At 43.1% G+C, this 16,579-nt stretch overlaps 1 protein-coding gene across 1 annotated transcript in view; it reads right to left on the minus strand.

Annotated features, from left to right (window-relative positions):
- The window catches only part of LOC137439397 (ras-related protein Rab-36), a 60,450-nt gene that overhangs the window by 28,644 nt on the left and 15,227 nt on the right, over positions 1 to 16,579 (minus strand). The window contains exons 4-7 of the mRNA XM_068135120.2: positions 14,665 to 14,730; positions 14,174 to 14,275; positions 1,893 to 1,957; positions 1,684 to 1,735 (exon numbers count right to left, since the gene is read on the minus strand). Of these exons, the coding sequence (XP_067991221.1) occupies positions 1,684 to 1,735; positions 1,893 to 1,957; positions 14,174 to 14,275; positions 14,665 to 14,730 (285 nt within the window). The remainder of the gene's footprint in view (positions 1 to 1,683; positions 1,736 to 1,892; positions 1,958 to 14,173; positions 14,276 to 14,664; positions 14,731 to 16,579) is intronic.

Genomic DNA, 16,579 nt, shown 5'->3' on the forward strand with positions numbered 1-16,579 from the left:
TAATCCGTTATCAGCATGTCTCCTGTTTATCTTTAATCCGTTATCAGCATGTCTCCTGTTTATATTTAATCTGTTATCAGCATGCCTCCTGTTTATATTTAATCCGTTATCAGCATGCCTCCTGTTTATCTTTAATCGGTTATCAGCATGTCTCCTGTTTATCTTTAATCCGTTATCAGCATGTCTCCTGTTTATCTTTAATCCGTCATCAGCATGTCTCCTGTTTATCTTTAATCCGTCATCAGCATGCCTCCTGCTTAACTTTAATCTGTTATCAGCATGTCTCCTGTTTATCTTTAATCTGTTATCAACATGTCTCCTGTTTATCTTTAATCAGTTATCAGCATGCCTCCTGTTTATCTTTAATCCGTTATCAGCATGTCTCCTGTTTATCTTTAATCGGTTATCAGCATGTCTCCTGTTTATCTTTAATCCGTCATCAGCATGTCTCCTGTTTATCTTTAATCCGTCATCAGCATGCCTCCTGCTTAACTTTAATCTGTTATCAGCATGTCTCCTGTTTATCTTTAATCTGTTATCAACATGTCTCCTGTTTATCTTTAATCAGTTATCAGCATGCCTCCTGTTTATCTTTAATCCGTTATCAGCATGCCTCCTGTTTATCTTTAATCGGTTATCAGCATGCCTCCTGTTTATCTTTAATCGGTTATCAGCATGCCTCCTGTTTATCTTTAATCCGTCATCAGCATGCCTCCTGCTTAACTTTAATCTGTTATCAGCATGTCTCCTGTTTATCTTTAATCTGTTATCAACATGTCTCCTGTTTATCTTTAATCGGTTATCAGCATGCCTCCTGTTTATCTTTAATCCGTCATCAGCATGCCTCCTGCTTAACTTTAATCTGTTATCAGCATGTCTCCTGTTTATCTTTAATCTGTTATCAACATGTCTCCTGTTTATCTTTAATCCGTTATCAGCATGTCTCCTGTTTATCTTTAATCGGTTATCAGCATGCCTCCTGTTTATCTTTAATCGGTTATCAGCATGCCTCCTGTTTATCTTTAATCGGTTATCAGCATGCCTCCTGTTTATCTTTAATCCGTCATCAGCATGCCTCCTGCTTAACTTTAATCTGTTATCAGCATGCCTCCTGTTTATCTTTAATCGGTTATCAGCATGCCTCCTGTTTATCTTTAATCGGTTATCAGCATGCCTCCTGTTTATCTTTAATCGGTTATCAGCATGCCTCCTGTTTATCTTTAATCCGTCATCAGCATGCCTCCTGCTTAACTTTAATCTGTTATCAGCATGTCTCCTGTTTATCTTTAATCTGTTATCAACATGTCTCCTGTTTATCTTTAATCGGTTATCAGCATGCCTCCTGTTTATCTTTAATCCGTCATCAGCATGCCTCCTGCTTAACTTTAATCTGTTATCAGCATGTCTCCTGTTTATCTTTAATCTGTTATCAACATGTCTCCTGTTTATCTTTAATCCGTTATCAGCATGTCTCCTGTTTATCTTTAATCCGTCATCAGCATGCCTCCTGCTTAACTTTAATCTGTTATCAGCATGTCTCCTGTTCATCTTTAATCTGTTATCAACATGTCTCCTGTTTATCTTTAATCAGTTATCAGCATGCCTCCTGTTTAACTTTTATCAGTTTGTCCAATAACAGTAAGATGAGGAAAGTGGTACACACATTAACGAGGCATAACTCACCTGGAGTGGTCCAAGCTTTCAATGTCGGACAAATCGAAGGCGACCAATAGCACTGCAAAACGTGAACACGATACATCACACAAAGCAATTCTCCATTTTACAATCATCAAACTGACGCTATTGGTGTTTCCCCAGTGACGTTTTGTCAGAAGGAATCAAACATCGTGTTCACAGGGTTTCAAGAGGCTCCGTTTGGACAGTCTACATACCTTGTGCTGCCCTGTAGTATGCAGATGCGATACACTTGAAGCGTTCTTGACCAGCCGTGTCCCATCTAGGAAGAGAAAGGTGAGGTCTCATCAAAGGCACCTGGTAGAGAGAGGAACTATAGTTCAAGATGTCTGAGGTCTCTTCATAAGGCATCAACGTTATCAGGAACATCTCCATGAAACTTCACCACACAATGATAAACTCAAGTCTCTATATAAATTAATGTGATGCCTCATATACACATTGAAACGTCTTCCTAAAACCAAGCTAAGCATTGGGAATGTGAAAGTCAGTGGTTCCCAAAGTTTGGAATCACATTCGCCTCGCGGTACCGGTGCCTATGATAAAAGATTGTCGAAGAAAACACTTTAGACATGAAACCCCACACTCAAAAACGTGGATTTTGAGGGGGTTTTCAAGTTCGGGTCACGACCTTGGGTTTGGGAACCCCTGCTCTCCCTACGTTTGAGAGTACTTTTAGAGAAAAACAATTCATTCTTATTTGCACAAGTTGTTTCATTACATATTCTGAATTGAGGGTTACACCTTAAGGATATTAATCTGGTGACTTTTTACCCACTGTCACCTGACCTTACATCAACTTATATTTCGTATACAAAAACAAAGTACCTCATTGGTATACCAGATTTTCTGAAATGTAAAAAAAAAATGAAAATGGGGGAAAAAGGAAGAATTTCCTCCTCCCCAATGGAAGCCAACCTATGGGGTTTTTCCATAATGTATCCTTTTCAAATGCCGATTGTCAAGAAAGGAAGCAGCACGTCCAATTTTTAAAGTCTTTGGTATGACTCGGCCGGGTCGGAATGGAACAGCCGACCTCCCAGATTCGGTGCAAACATGCTAACCATTATGTGTGCCATGAAGTGTGGTGGTAGCTGTGAGCATTTTTAAAGTAAGCAATGATTGCACCACAGGGCAGCGGTTACGTAGTCCGAAAATAATTTGAAATCTGACCAGGGTAGTCACAGGATGGCTACTCTTTTTTGAAGATGCAGTTTAGCTTTAACATCCATTTAAGCTTATGTTGGGATATGGGACAGCCGGCTTAACACTTTTGATGGACGACACCTTCACTGACTCAATAAACTGCCTGCATTTACCAGGATGACAGTTTACAGTTGTGTCAGGAATTAAATAGGAATCAAAATTACAGACCTTGAAGGTAGGCTATGAGCCAGACCCCCCAAATTGACCGGTCGGTACCATACAGATGGAGTAAGGCTCATTGTGATTTTTAGCAAGATATATGTCCCTAGATATGAAAAAAAAGTGATAGCAGTGTATAACTCTCGGCCATCTCTGTGTTATCACCCGAAATATTATTATACGCCCGCTTCGCTTCGCCAAAAAATGTGATATTTGCTAAAATTGGAATAAATATGTTTTTAAGGACCACAGAGTGCCAATAATTTGCATACTGGATGCCAACTAATGTAGTAATAGAAATATAGAACATTTGTGGGGGTTATTTATCAAATTTTTGATATAATGACAAAAAATATGTTAAATTTAGTGAAAAAGTGGTCGAAATCGCTTCGAGTTCAGAATTCACATTGTACATTTTTGTCAATATTTCAAAAATGAAAACTCCCAGAGTAACATTTGACCCCTCAAAATCTTCACAAGGAACCACTGCATTGGAATATATCATTACCTTGTAATATGGTGGTTGTTTGGGGCACATATTTTGGTAAAGTTCAAAATATGTTCAACCATACCCCCTAATTTTGATATTATAGGTGCTAAAGGGTTAAACATTACTGTATTTGCATCTGTATTACCCAACTAAATTGTTATTTCCTTTTGTCATTCCAGGTAATGTGGTGGTGGTGGTGTTAGTGCTTGCCCAGTATTGCTCGTACAATCGCAATGGAAGAACAAACCAGAGATGAGGCCGAAGTGCCAACTGGAAGACATTGTATCATTCACAAGGAATCATTGAGTATTGATCCAAATGAACAACTTACCAGTCCACAAAGTTTTGAATCATGGAAAACCCTAATAAATGCTGCTCAAGTAAGAGATCACTCCCCTATTCTTGACATCGCTAAATCGGTGACAGACAAGGAGATTCCAGTGATCTTCTACCAGAGGAAATGTACAATGTGAATTCTGAACTCGAAGCGATTTCGACCACTTTTTCACTAAATTTAACATATTTTTTGTCATTATATCAATATTTTGATAAATAACCCCCACAAATGTTCTATTTTCTATTACCATATTAGTTGGCATCCAGTATGCAAATTATTGGCACTCTGTGGTCCTTAAAAACATATATTTATTCCAATTTTAGCAAATATCACATTTTTTGGCAAAGCGAAGCGGGCGTATAATAATATTTCGGGTGATAACACAGAGATGGCCGAGAGTTATACACTGCTATCACTTTTTTTCATATCTAGGGACATATATCTTGCTAAAAATCACAATGAGCCTTACTCCATCTGTATGGTACCGACCAACCCCCTTGGCTCATAGCCTAAGGTGGATTTGCAAGCTCTCAGCTATCCTGTCAGTTTGTGATGCAATGTCCCTGAATGTCAAACTACAAAGAACGAAAAACTTTGCTTGAACTGTGCACATCTTTCATCCAAACGTCGAGCCATCTGTCCCATTCGCTACAAACGGCTGCTTCTTCCGGTGAAAGAAGAAGGGAATGGCACTCACTTTGAAATGATAGATGAAGCTTGTAAATTGATGAACGATTTGTACAGAGAAAGTGATTGGGGTTAGGCAGAGTAAAATAAACTGTGGATTTCCACCCAAACATGGATTCTAATTAAGGAGAGGAAGAAATTGAAACACACACTGGAAGATTGCAAAACACAGAGGATAGAGGAAGGACTGCAAAATAAATGTCTTAATCAAGACAAAGCTGTGAAAAAAAATCTGCACAGAAAGATTAAAAAAATTACATCGAGAACATGGCGGAAGAAACAGACAGCAGGAGAGAAGGGAGATATGATGGCGGTTTATAAGATCTCCAGACAACTAACCACAGACAGACCAAACAATCAAGTAAAAGCTAAACAAGGAAATGCACTCACTTCAGAGAGGGGGAAGATGGGCAGAACACTTCAAGGAGGTTTTGAATAAAGTGAACAACAACAGACAAGATGACATTGAAGAATGGACAGGAAGGGATCTACCGATTGATGCGAGACCAAACAGGCTGAAGTATGAGACGTTATCGTAACTCTGAAGAACCGGACGGTACCAATGGGCGGATAACATAAATGTAGAATAGCAGTATCAATATAATACTCCACATGCTCAATGCGATTGGAAACTTGACCAGCTTGCCGAAAGCAAATGTGGTGTAACAATCAAACTACCAAAGAAAGAGGCCATATCAGAATGTGGGAACTGAAGAGGAGCGACCCAGCTGTGCATTGCCAGGAGAGCGATTTGCAGTATAATGATGAACAGGATGCAATAGGTTGTTGATAGTATCATACAATAGGAACAAGCTGGGTTCAAGAGAAACAGGGGATGCAGGGATCACATCTTCACATGAAGAGCAACAATCAAACAATGCAATGAATGGAATGCAAACCTTCACCTATTATTTATTGACTTTGAAAAGGTGTTCGGCAATGTGGGAGATACCATGACAGTACGGAGTATCAGATACATCTGTGCAGATAATAAAGAGTACCTACAATGGATACTAAGTAGTGGTAGACCAATATATCGGTCAATACCTGGCATTTCGAGGTTCTCGGCAGCAGCCGATGATTGCACCGATATGACCGATATATAATAATAATAATAATAATAATAATAATAACTAGAACTGCCACTTTATAACTGCTGGCAGTGATGACTGGTTTACTCTGCTTTCCCGCTTTCATACAACCCCTTTCATTGGACATGCTTTGATACAACCCCAATACACACACACACACACACACTTCCCCCCCCCCCCCCCGCACAGACACACACCCCCCCCCAAGACACACACATACACACACACATCCTCCCCCCCCCCCCCCCCACACACATATCCACACACACACACATCCCCACATACACACACACACACACATCCCCACACAAACACACACACACACATCCCCCCCCCTAATCCCCCCCAACACACACACACACACACCACCACCATCCCCCTCACCTCCCCCCCCCCACACACACACACATCCCCACACACACACACACACACACACACATATATCCACCCCCCCCCCAAGACACACACATACACACACATATCCTCCCCCCCACCCCCCCACACACATATCCACACACATGCACATCCCCACATACACACACCCTAATCTCCCCTACACACACACACACACACACACACACACACACACCACCATCCCCCCCACCACCCCACATACACACACACACACACACACACACACACACATCCACACACACATCCACACACCCCCTCTAATCCCCCCCAACACACACACACACACACCACCACCATCCCCCTCATCCCCCCCCCCCCCCACACACACACACACACATTTTACCACAACCCCGCATTCACATTATTATATATATTTTTCTCCATCAATTTATCACGAGATGATGCTCAAAAAGTTTCATCCTGATCGGATGAAGTTTTGTACTTGTCGAATTATGACATCATAATGGAGGCAAATATGACATCATAGTTCACAAGGCTTATTCTCCATGGATAGTTCTTTACAATGAGATATGTCTCAATCTTTTCTACTTCGTGCTTTTGGAGATATAGAGATGTAAAAATTTTTGGTTTTCCCAAGATGGCGGCCGTACCACGTGACCTGTGATGTCATAATTATCCTCAAAAGATTATTCATGCCCAGGCGCACCTATGGTGAAAATTTCATGTCAATCCGTGCAAAGACTGCAGAGAAAGCGATTTTTAAAAGAAAATAAACCTGAAAACCGCAGAGGCAGAATTATTTATTTGGTCTGAGAAGCCTTTGCGAGGTTTCTTCTTCTTCAGCCTCTCACAACTGTGTGAATATGCGATCTTTTCAAAAAAACTCGGAATTTGGCCAAATCTGTTTTATTTGTTTGCTAATAAACCTCAGCCATTGCCAAATCTGGAATTAGAATTTTATTTGAGGTTCAAATTACCCCGTGAGATCGTGTCAAACGATGCCTTCATGGCTGCACATGTGATAAATAATTAATTGTCCACACTTGAAGACTCTTCTTCTTCACGCAATAACAACTTCTAGCTTCCAGACCGTACATCCAATCATCTTGAAATTTTGCACACTTGTTACTCTTCATGACTTCTACTGTAGTATGAATTTTCACGTCGATCAATGAAGCGATTCAAGAGATATCCATTTTGTTTAATTAACGATATCTGCCAAACCACATGACCTATCGCAAATTCCAAAAGGACATTTTAGTAGACTGACATGCTGAACAGATCTGTGAAGTTTCCCCTCGATTGGATCACAAATGAGGGAGGAGCGAGGTTTCAAAGGTTTATGCTTAAAAACGTCATAACTCTGAAACCATGTGACGCATGCTCACTGACTTTTTTGTTCGTCATGGTTATGCGATTATGCATGCCACGTTTGGGCTCGATCTGTTCAGCCGTTGCGGAGAAAAAGGGGGTTTTCGTGTTTTTCACGAAAAACAATATGGCGACCGAACCATGTGACGTATGACTTCTAAATTTTTTGCATTCTGAGTTTTTTTTAACTAAGGATCTGGGAAAAAAATATCATTTTCGTGGGAGCAAATACAGTCACGTGAAAAAGTAAGTACACCCCATGTAAAATTTTGACTTTTTCAACATATTTCAACATACAGCTATTTGATCTTCATTTCAACATTATTGAGAGATAAAGGTGATATAATATAACAAATATCATGAAACATTTACATTATGTAGCCCATTGTATAATTTAAATAAACATAAATGCAAATTTCGCATGTGGAAAAAGTAAGTACACCCTTGGCTCCAATAGGTGGTATTGCCCCCTTTGGCAGAAACAACCTCAAGTAGGCATTTCTTATCACTGTCTACCAGTCTCTGACATCGACTGGGAGAAATTTTTTCCCACTCCTCGATGCAGAATTCTTTCAGCTGTGCGATGTTTGAGGGGTTTCTTGCATGCACAGCTCGTTTCAAATCCCCCCACAACATCTCGATGGGATTTAGATCCGGGCTTTAACTTGGCCATTCCAGAACCCTCCATTTCTTTCTTTTCAGCCATTCCTTGGTGGATTTACTGGTATGTTTAAGGTCATTGTCATGTTGCAAGGTCCACCTTCGGTTGAGCTTCACCTTTCCGACAGATAGCCTCACATTATCCTCAAGCACCTTCTGGTACAATGAAGAATTCATAGTGGATTCTATGATGGTGAGCTGCCCAGGTGGCACACTTCAACAACAAAGAGCAAACCAAACTAAATGTCTGAGGTTTAAATAAGACAGGTTCCTCCAAGATCCTCTCTAAAGATGTTCTAATCATTTGCACCTGAGCTGGTGCACCTGATTCTAATTTTAGGTATTTGAAGTAGTGATAAATGTAGGGGTGTACTTACTTTTTCCACATGCGAAATTTGCATTTATGTTTATTTAAATTATACAATGGACTACAAAATGTAAATGTTTCATGATATTTTCATCACTTCCGTTTTCCGGTCCGGTCGTGAGAGGACGCTGGCGTCGTTTGCTCGCCGCTTCTCTGACTGGACCATTGTCCGTGTCTTGCTTTCCTGGTGGTCGTGGCGGATTTATGGCCATTGAGTCTTCCTCTGCGCGGTCCCGGCTCTGCTCTGCTGCTCCGGGCTTCACCTGCTCGGCTCCATCGCTGTTTCCTCGGGCCCACTCCCGTTGGTTGTGTCGATTGTTTCGCCTCCTCACCCTTGGCCGCGTGCTCGCTTTGCCTTCGCTCCTGCTGGCATGGCTCTGCGGTACTCTGCCGCAAGGCTTCTCCTGCTTAAAACCCGCTCCACCCCATCATGCATCTCTGCAATCAGATCGAATGGACTCCTGCGTCGACCCAGGTACATTCACCGTGGCTCCGGTCGTAAGTTTGTTTATTTACAATCAGGTCACTCCATCCCCATCCTCTGGTCGGCTCAGCGCACTCCCACTCATCGTCCCAACACACCTGGTCACAACAACGCACAAAATCGCACCTCCTGTCTGCGAACCCTGGCCAAATCACCTGGATTCATACCCGCCGTACAAAACAACATCAAGCTCACCCTGTTCAATACCCGGTCCCTCAACAACAAATGCCTCATCCTGAACGACTACATCCTGGAAAATAAACTGGACTTTCTCTGTCTCACTGAGACCTGGCAACAACCACTGGGCTACTACACGCTCAACCTCACCACACCCAATGGATATTCTTACATCAATAAACCACGCTCGGAGGGCCGAGGTGGTGGAATTGCCGTTATTCACCGACAAGACATCAAGACCAACCTCATCTCCATCTCATCTGCTCCATCATTTGAACACCTGGCTTTTAAACTCTCTGGTCACACACAGTCAGTCATGGCTGTTGTCTACCGCCCTCCCAAACCACACCCATCATTCCTGTCTGACTTCTCCTACTTTCTGACCCAGCTATGTTCCCTCTCCCCCTCAATCCTCCTCCTTGGTGATTTCAATATCCACATGGACTCCACTGACTCCACGCTAACCACTGACTTCACTGATTTACTCACCTGCTTTAACCTCACTCAACATGTCAACTTTCCTACCCATAACCGTGGTCACATTTTGGACCTTGTCTGCTCTACTGGACTAATTTTGCACCATCTCTCTGGCTCCGACCTCACTCTCTCTGACCACCTAGCCATCACTCTGACCATCAACATCCCCACCCCAGCACCAAGGCATTATCGCACTATCAACTTCCGTAAGCTAAACGCTTTTTCACCTGCCTCATTCTCATCGACCCTCTCTGAAAAAATGTCCACTTCTCCCTTCGTTGACCTCCACACCCCTTCTGACCTCACTGACTACTACAACCACACTCTCTCTTCCTGCCTTGACCAAATTGCGCCTATAAAAACCAAAACAGTTTCTTTCACCCATTCTGCTCCCTGGTTTACCCCTGAGCTCTGCCTAATGAAAACTCGTGCTCGCCAACTTGAAAGACTCCGCAATAAAACAGGTCTCACAGTTCACTCCCAGGCCTACAAGGACCACATACAACACTATAAAGATGCCCTCTCCCGCGCCCGCTCCGCCTACTACTCTCAAATTATCCACTCTGGCTCCGGAAACCCAAAAGCACTCTTCTCTACAATAAACAAACTCCTCAGCCCCCTGAACACCACCACCCAGTCATTCACAATAGACAACTGCATCTCCTTCCTTTCATTCTTCCAACGCAAAATTGAAAACATCTACAACAGCTTGACCACCGCCGCACCCGCTCCCCCTCAAACCACCTGCCCCCCCTTATCCTGCCATCCCCTGTCTCAATTCTCCCCAGTCTCCCCTACTGACCTCTCTGAACTCCTCATCGGAATGAAAACTGCCACCTGCACTCTTGACCCCATCCCCTCCAGCTTTGTCAAGGCCTCCCTTCCTGCTCTTTCTCCACTTATCATTGCAACAATAAACTCCTCCCTGTCTACAGGCATCGTCCCACCATCCCTCAAAATTGCTGCTGTTACCCCCATTCTGAAAAAACCTGGACTAAACCCTGACACCCTAAATAACTTCAGACCCATCTCCAACCTACCCTTTCTGTCAAAGGTTTTGGAACGCGCTGTAGCCACTCAACTCAAGCATCACCTCTCTGCCAATAACCTGTATGAAACATTCCAATCCGGATTCCGGTCCAACCACAGTACTGAAACTGCTCTCCTCAAAATCACCAACGACCTTCTCCTCTCCTCTGATGCTGGCAACCTCAACATTCTCATCCTCCTCGACCTCAGCGCTGCCTTTGACACCATCGATCACACCATCCTCCTCACCCGACTTGAAACCACCTTTAACATTACCGGCACTGCCCTCTCTTGGATTAAATCATACCTCTCTGACAGACGTCAGTTCATCTCCATCAATAACTGCAAATCCCCCACTGCTCCCCTCCCCCAAGGTGTCCCCCAAGGTTCAGTTCTTGGCCCCCTCCTCTTTATCCTTTACCTGTCCCCCCTCGGTCACTTAATCCGCCGTCATGGTCTCCAATTCCACTGCTTCGCCGATGACATCCAGCTTTTCATCTCCACCAAGTCCATCTCCACCGCCACCCACTCTATCCTGACAAACTGCATCACTGAAATAAAATCCTGGCTTCAAATCAACTTCCTCAAACTTAACTGTGATAAATCTGAAATAATCATCATTGGCCCAAAAACGCTCACCAAGTCCACCCATAACTTTGCCCTCAACATCGACGGTTTCCCAGTGTCCACCTCCCCTCACATCCGGAATCTTGGCATCATCTTTGACCAAACCCTCTCCTTCGACAAATACACTAAACAGATCACAAAGACAGCCTTCTTCCACCTGAAAAACATCGCCCGTCTCCGTCCATCCCTCTCCTCTGTGGCTGCAGAAACCCTCATCCACGCCTTCATTACTTCCCGTCTGGACTACTGCAATAGCCTCCTTTATGGTTCACCCTCAACAATCACCAATAAACTCCAATACATTCAGAACTCCGCTGCCCGTCTACTCACCCATTCCCGGACCCGTGACCACATCACCCCCGTCCTTTACAAGCTTCACTGGCTCCCCATCTCCCAGAGAATCCAGTACAAAATCCTCCTCTTGACCTACAAAGCCCTCCATAACCTGGCCCCATCCTACCTGGCTGACCTCCTCTCCAGACACACTCCCACCCGCAACCTCCGCTCTGCTGGTACCAACCTCCTGACCCCCCCCATCCGGACCAAATTTAGATCCTGGGGGGACAGGGCCTTCTCCATCGCTGCTCCCACCCTCTGGAACTCGCTACCTCACACCATCAGAGACTCCTCCTCACTCACCACATTCAAAACATCACTCAAGACCCACCTGTTCAACACTGCATTCAACATTTAACCCACAGCATCTAACCCCTGACTATCTCCTCTCCTTCTCCCTCCTTTGTGCTTTGAATATTTCCCTATTGATTCTTCTTTTTTTGCAATTGTCTTTATGTTTTGCTATGCGTTATGTTTTGCACTCTGTCAAAGCGTCTTTGGGCTTCCTGAAAAGCGCTATATAAAATAAATGCATTATTATTATTATTATTATATTTGTTATATTATATCACCTTTATCTATCAATATTGTTGAAATGAAGATCAAATAGCTGTATGTTGAAATATGTTGAAAAAGTCAAAACTTTACATGGGGTGTACTTACTTTTTCACGTGACTATGTGTTTGAAGAATTCTAACCTCTTAGAAGAATAATGTTAGCATTTTTAATATACTAAATAAACATGTTTTTTGGTCCCATTGCAGAGTTCTTTAGAATGAGCCATTACTCAAATTTTTACATTGAGCGGTTTCGGAGATATAGAGGGGCAAAGTTGAAGGTGTTTTACAAGATGGCGCCCATACCACGTGACCTATGACGTCATAATTAGCATTTAAAAATTCTACGAGCCTAGCCGATCATTTGATGAAAAATTCCTGTCAATCCGACCAGCGGTTGCTGAGAAACTTGATTTTAAAATTTTTGGAGGTGCAAAATAGGGTGGAAGAATAATAATAAGAAAACTATGGGAATAATAATAGGTTGACTCTCCATTTCATGGAGAGTAAACCTAACAATAATAACAAAAAAATAAAAATAAAAAGCCTTTCCTTCTCGTGATGCTCGGCAGCTTGATGACGAAAGGGTTTCCGGTTTTCTGGATAAAAGACCAAGAATGTAAGGAGTGCAGACTTTTTACTAACTAGTATACCCATTCCCCTATGGAAGTGGCAGGAAGGATCATCATGCTATTATCCTCTCTGGGTATATATACAGTAGATATAGGCGTAGGTCTGTTCATCTATGGTGAACACGATAAGTATAGAATGCCTCAAGGATGTCGGGATTCCTCCAAATTTCTATCAGTTTTGTGTTAAACAGCAGTAGTGATGGTTGAAAAAGGAAAAAGGTAATCATACTTGTTTGTGGTTTATAATATTTTTGAATTCCCTGTAATAAAATTTACTTCCGTAAGGGTGTCGGGAGCAATATCACGTCACAAAATCCCCTTGGGGGGAGCGGATAGTGGCCTTGTAAAAACGACACAATACGTTATTTATGCACCTTAACACGGAGTTCACCCAAGATGCATACATCCCTTGGGAGTGGGCAAATAACATCGCTACAACCACTATCATGTGACCCCTTAATCCTACTGTAAAGTTTGGTTGCGATTGGATAAGTAACGACCGAATGTATCACGGTCAGACAGACAGACATCAGATTGAGTATTTAGTTTGATAAGATGGAGAGTTCAGACCTAATGAAGAAAATGATGTTCACACAAGTGCCCCAAAACTTTTCATTTTCAAATAATCAAATAATTTATTTTCAAAGTTTTTCCCAACTCTTTTGCTTTGGTTTTATACATTTTATAATTCAAAAAGATGGGGAGTAGCAGCTTAACTCGAAAGATATGCTGCTGTTTACAATTCCTCAGTACTTCTCTGTGTTTTATCGTGAATAATATATTTCCGCAATAACTTAAGAATGGCTGAACGGAACCAAGTCAAACTTGGTACATGTATGTATAATGATGTATAGGTAAACTGGTTAGATTATGGGGTCAAGAGATTAAAGATCAGATGTCCTGTTAGATTTAAAAAAATCTGTTACCATGCTAACTTGTGAACCAGTTATGGGATTTAGACCAAACTTGGTATAAGTACATATTATGATGCAAAGACGAACTGATTCGATTTTGGCGTCAAAGGTCAGGTCAGGTAAAAATGTGATACTTGAGAACAGTTTTAGGGGATTTAAGTCAAACTCTGTGCAAGTATGTATAATGATGCACTAATGTGGGTGGAGACATATCTTGCTTGACGTCAGGACGTCAAAGAGTTTTGTTTAATCATAAAATTTGAAAGGTGAAAACCAAAGGAATGTTAGGGGATCCCTTCCAGCCTCTTCTTTTTTTTACAGCAGAAACCTTACAAACCCTGTTAACCTTTATGAACTTCGCAGGGAATCCAATCCGTTGACTGCGTACTACGTTTGCGGCAGAGCAGTTGGCAGAACGTTTAGGGTTACGTGTTTGAAGCGTGTTCAACTTGCACAAACGTCTCTGCTAAGCCGCCCCCGGCCCCACGAGACCAAAACTCACATCTGGAGGCTGAACGGAATGCCGCATATCTCAAATCGCTCCACCTCGAAATCCACTCCGATGGTAGCCTTGTAGTCTGCATCAAAAGCATCTTTGCAGAACCTACAGGAGCAGGATCCAAGCAGAGCTACTAAAAGAAAACTCGAGCTTTCCAATTACGATAAATGTAAAAACATTCATTGGATCATAAACTTTTTATTTATTTTTTCTTGCAGCTTGGTTAGCAATTCCTTGGAAATGCATCGGGATTACAAAAAAGAAGTTGCGTACTTTGCAGCTAGATGTCAAGCAAGGATTTGAACCCAGTATGGTGAAACCAATCAAATGTGGAATGCCGAATAACGACTGAGAGATCAATGTAAGGGATAAAAGGTGTTTTTAGCGTATAATTGCCACCAGAGGTTAACAAATCTACCCGAGGATTGGTGGACCAGGGTGGGGAGAGGAAGAGTTTGCTCCGTACAATAAAAAAAAAAAAAAAAAGGTCTCACCTGTGGATCAAACAGGTTTTTCCCACCGCTAGGTCTCCAACAACCACAACCTTAGAGATCTTCAGGCTGGCACAGGGAACACCATTTGGACATTATTTCAGGATGAGTATGGAGCACACGTTGTAATGTTAAATGGAAAATAATGACAATCATGCCTCAGCATGTGACCAATTTAAAGAGGAGAAAAACACGTGACCGAGTTAAATAAAATCAGAAGGGCAAGGTAAAGATGATGTTCAAAACAACAAAACATTCCTTTCAAATGCTTCACACACAGAACAAAACATTTAGAATATGAATCTTTCCAGAACTTTACCATGCACTGCAACGAGCACAAGTTTTCCACAAAATACCATTGATTAGGTTTAACAGGGCACATGTAATAAATAGTATTTCTCATAAAGGAAGAGTTCTGAAAAATGTAAGGATCACGAAGCAAAGAAGTGCAAATCCAAAGTTTCGACACAAAGCAAGTGTGGCTCATTTTGAGGGTAACGTTGTCTCGGGGCCGTTCCCGTGCAACGGCTGCCAGGTTTCAGATCAAGGACTCCGAGCAGGCCACACATGGAATTTGAATAGATTGTACTGATCCGCAGGCTGAGCAACACCACAAATGATTGGTGCTGTCTGCTCAAATCCCTGCACTTCCTACAAGTACTGTGAAGGCCCACAGGCGTTCTTTAGAAAACTTCAAACCTACGGAGACTGTCCAAAAATAAGAAAGGGCCAGTGGGAACGATGGTGTAAAGGTGTATTGTGTTGCAAGATAGAATATAAAGTTATAAATAAGCGTGCTACTCCATACTGACCATTTCTGTCACACCAACATTTTTTTTTGTAAATCAGTTGTAAGCAACATAATAGCCTGGCGCAGGCTTAGCAGTTAGGGTGCGGCTTGGGATCCGAGGATCCTGGGTTCGTTGGCTTTGCGGTTTGGGATCCGAGGATCCTGGGTTCGTTGGCTTAGCGGTGAGGGTGCCGGCTTGGGATCCGAGGATCCTGGATTCCTTGGCTTAGCGGTTCGGGTGCCGGCCTGGGATCCTAGGATCATGGGTTTGTTGGCTTAGCGGTGAGGGTGCAGGCTTGGGATCCGAGGATCATGGGTTCCTTGGCTTAGCGGTTCGGGTGCAGGCTTGGGATCCTAGGATCATGGGTTCGTTGGCTTAGCGGTTAGGGTGCAGGCTTGGGATCCGAGGATCCTGGGTTCCTTGGCTTAGCGGTTCGGGTGCTGGCTTGGGATCCGAGGATCATGGGTTCGTTGGCTTAGCGGTTAGGGTGCAGGCTTGGGATCCTAGAATCATGGGTTCGTTGGTTTAGCGGTTAGGGTGCTGGCTTGGGATCCGAGGATCATGGGTTCGTTGGTTTAGCGGTTAGGGTGCTGGCTTGGGATCCGAGGATCATGGGTTCGTTGGCTTAGCGGTTATGGTGCAGGCTTGGGATCCTAGAATCATGGGTTCGTTGGTTTAGCGGTTAGGGTGCTGGCTTGGGATCCTAGGATCCTGGGTTCCTTGGCTTAGCGGTTCGGGTGCCGGCTTGGGATCCGAGGATCATGGGTTCATTGGTTTAGCGGTTAGGGTGCCGGCTTGGGATCTGGGTTCGTTGGTTTAGAGGTTAGGGTGCCGGCCTGGGATCCTAGGATCCTGGGTTCCTTGGCTTAGTGGTTATGTTGGAACCCATCTGTGGATCGGTCCCATCGGCCGATGGGTCTGACCCATCTGTGGATGCACGAGAAATGACAATGCAGACCTATCGGCCGATGGGTCTGCGCCATCTGCGGATGTGTTGTTCACCTTGAAGGAATGTGTTGACAGAATGGTGCTCTTCAATCAGGTACACAGTCATTGGAATTACATGTGGTAGGAATTTAACAGAGATGATTTTTAAATGTTTTATTTAACTTTTATTTTTAAAATTT

This window comes from Myxine glutinosa, chromosome 14 (genome assembly GCF_964187855.1).
Source record: "Myxine glutinosa chromosome 14, kmMyxGlut1.1, whole genome shotgun sequence".
In the NCBI taxonomy this organism is placed as follows: domain Eukaryota; kingdom Metazoa; phylum Chordata; class Myxini; order Myxiniformes; family Myxinidae; genus Myxine; species Myxine glutinosa.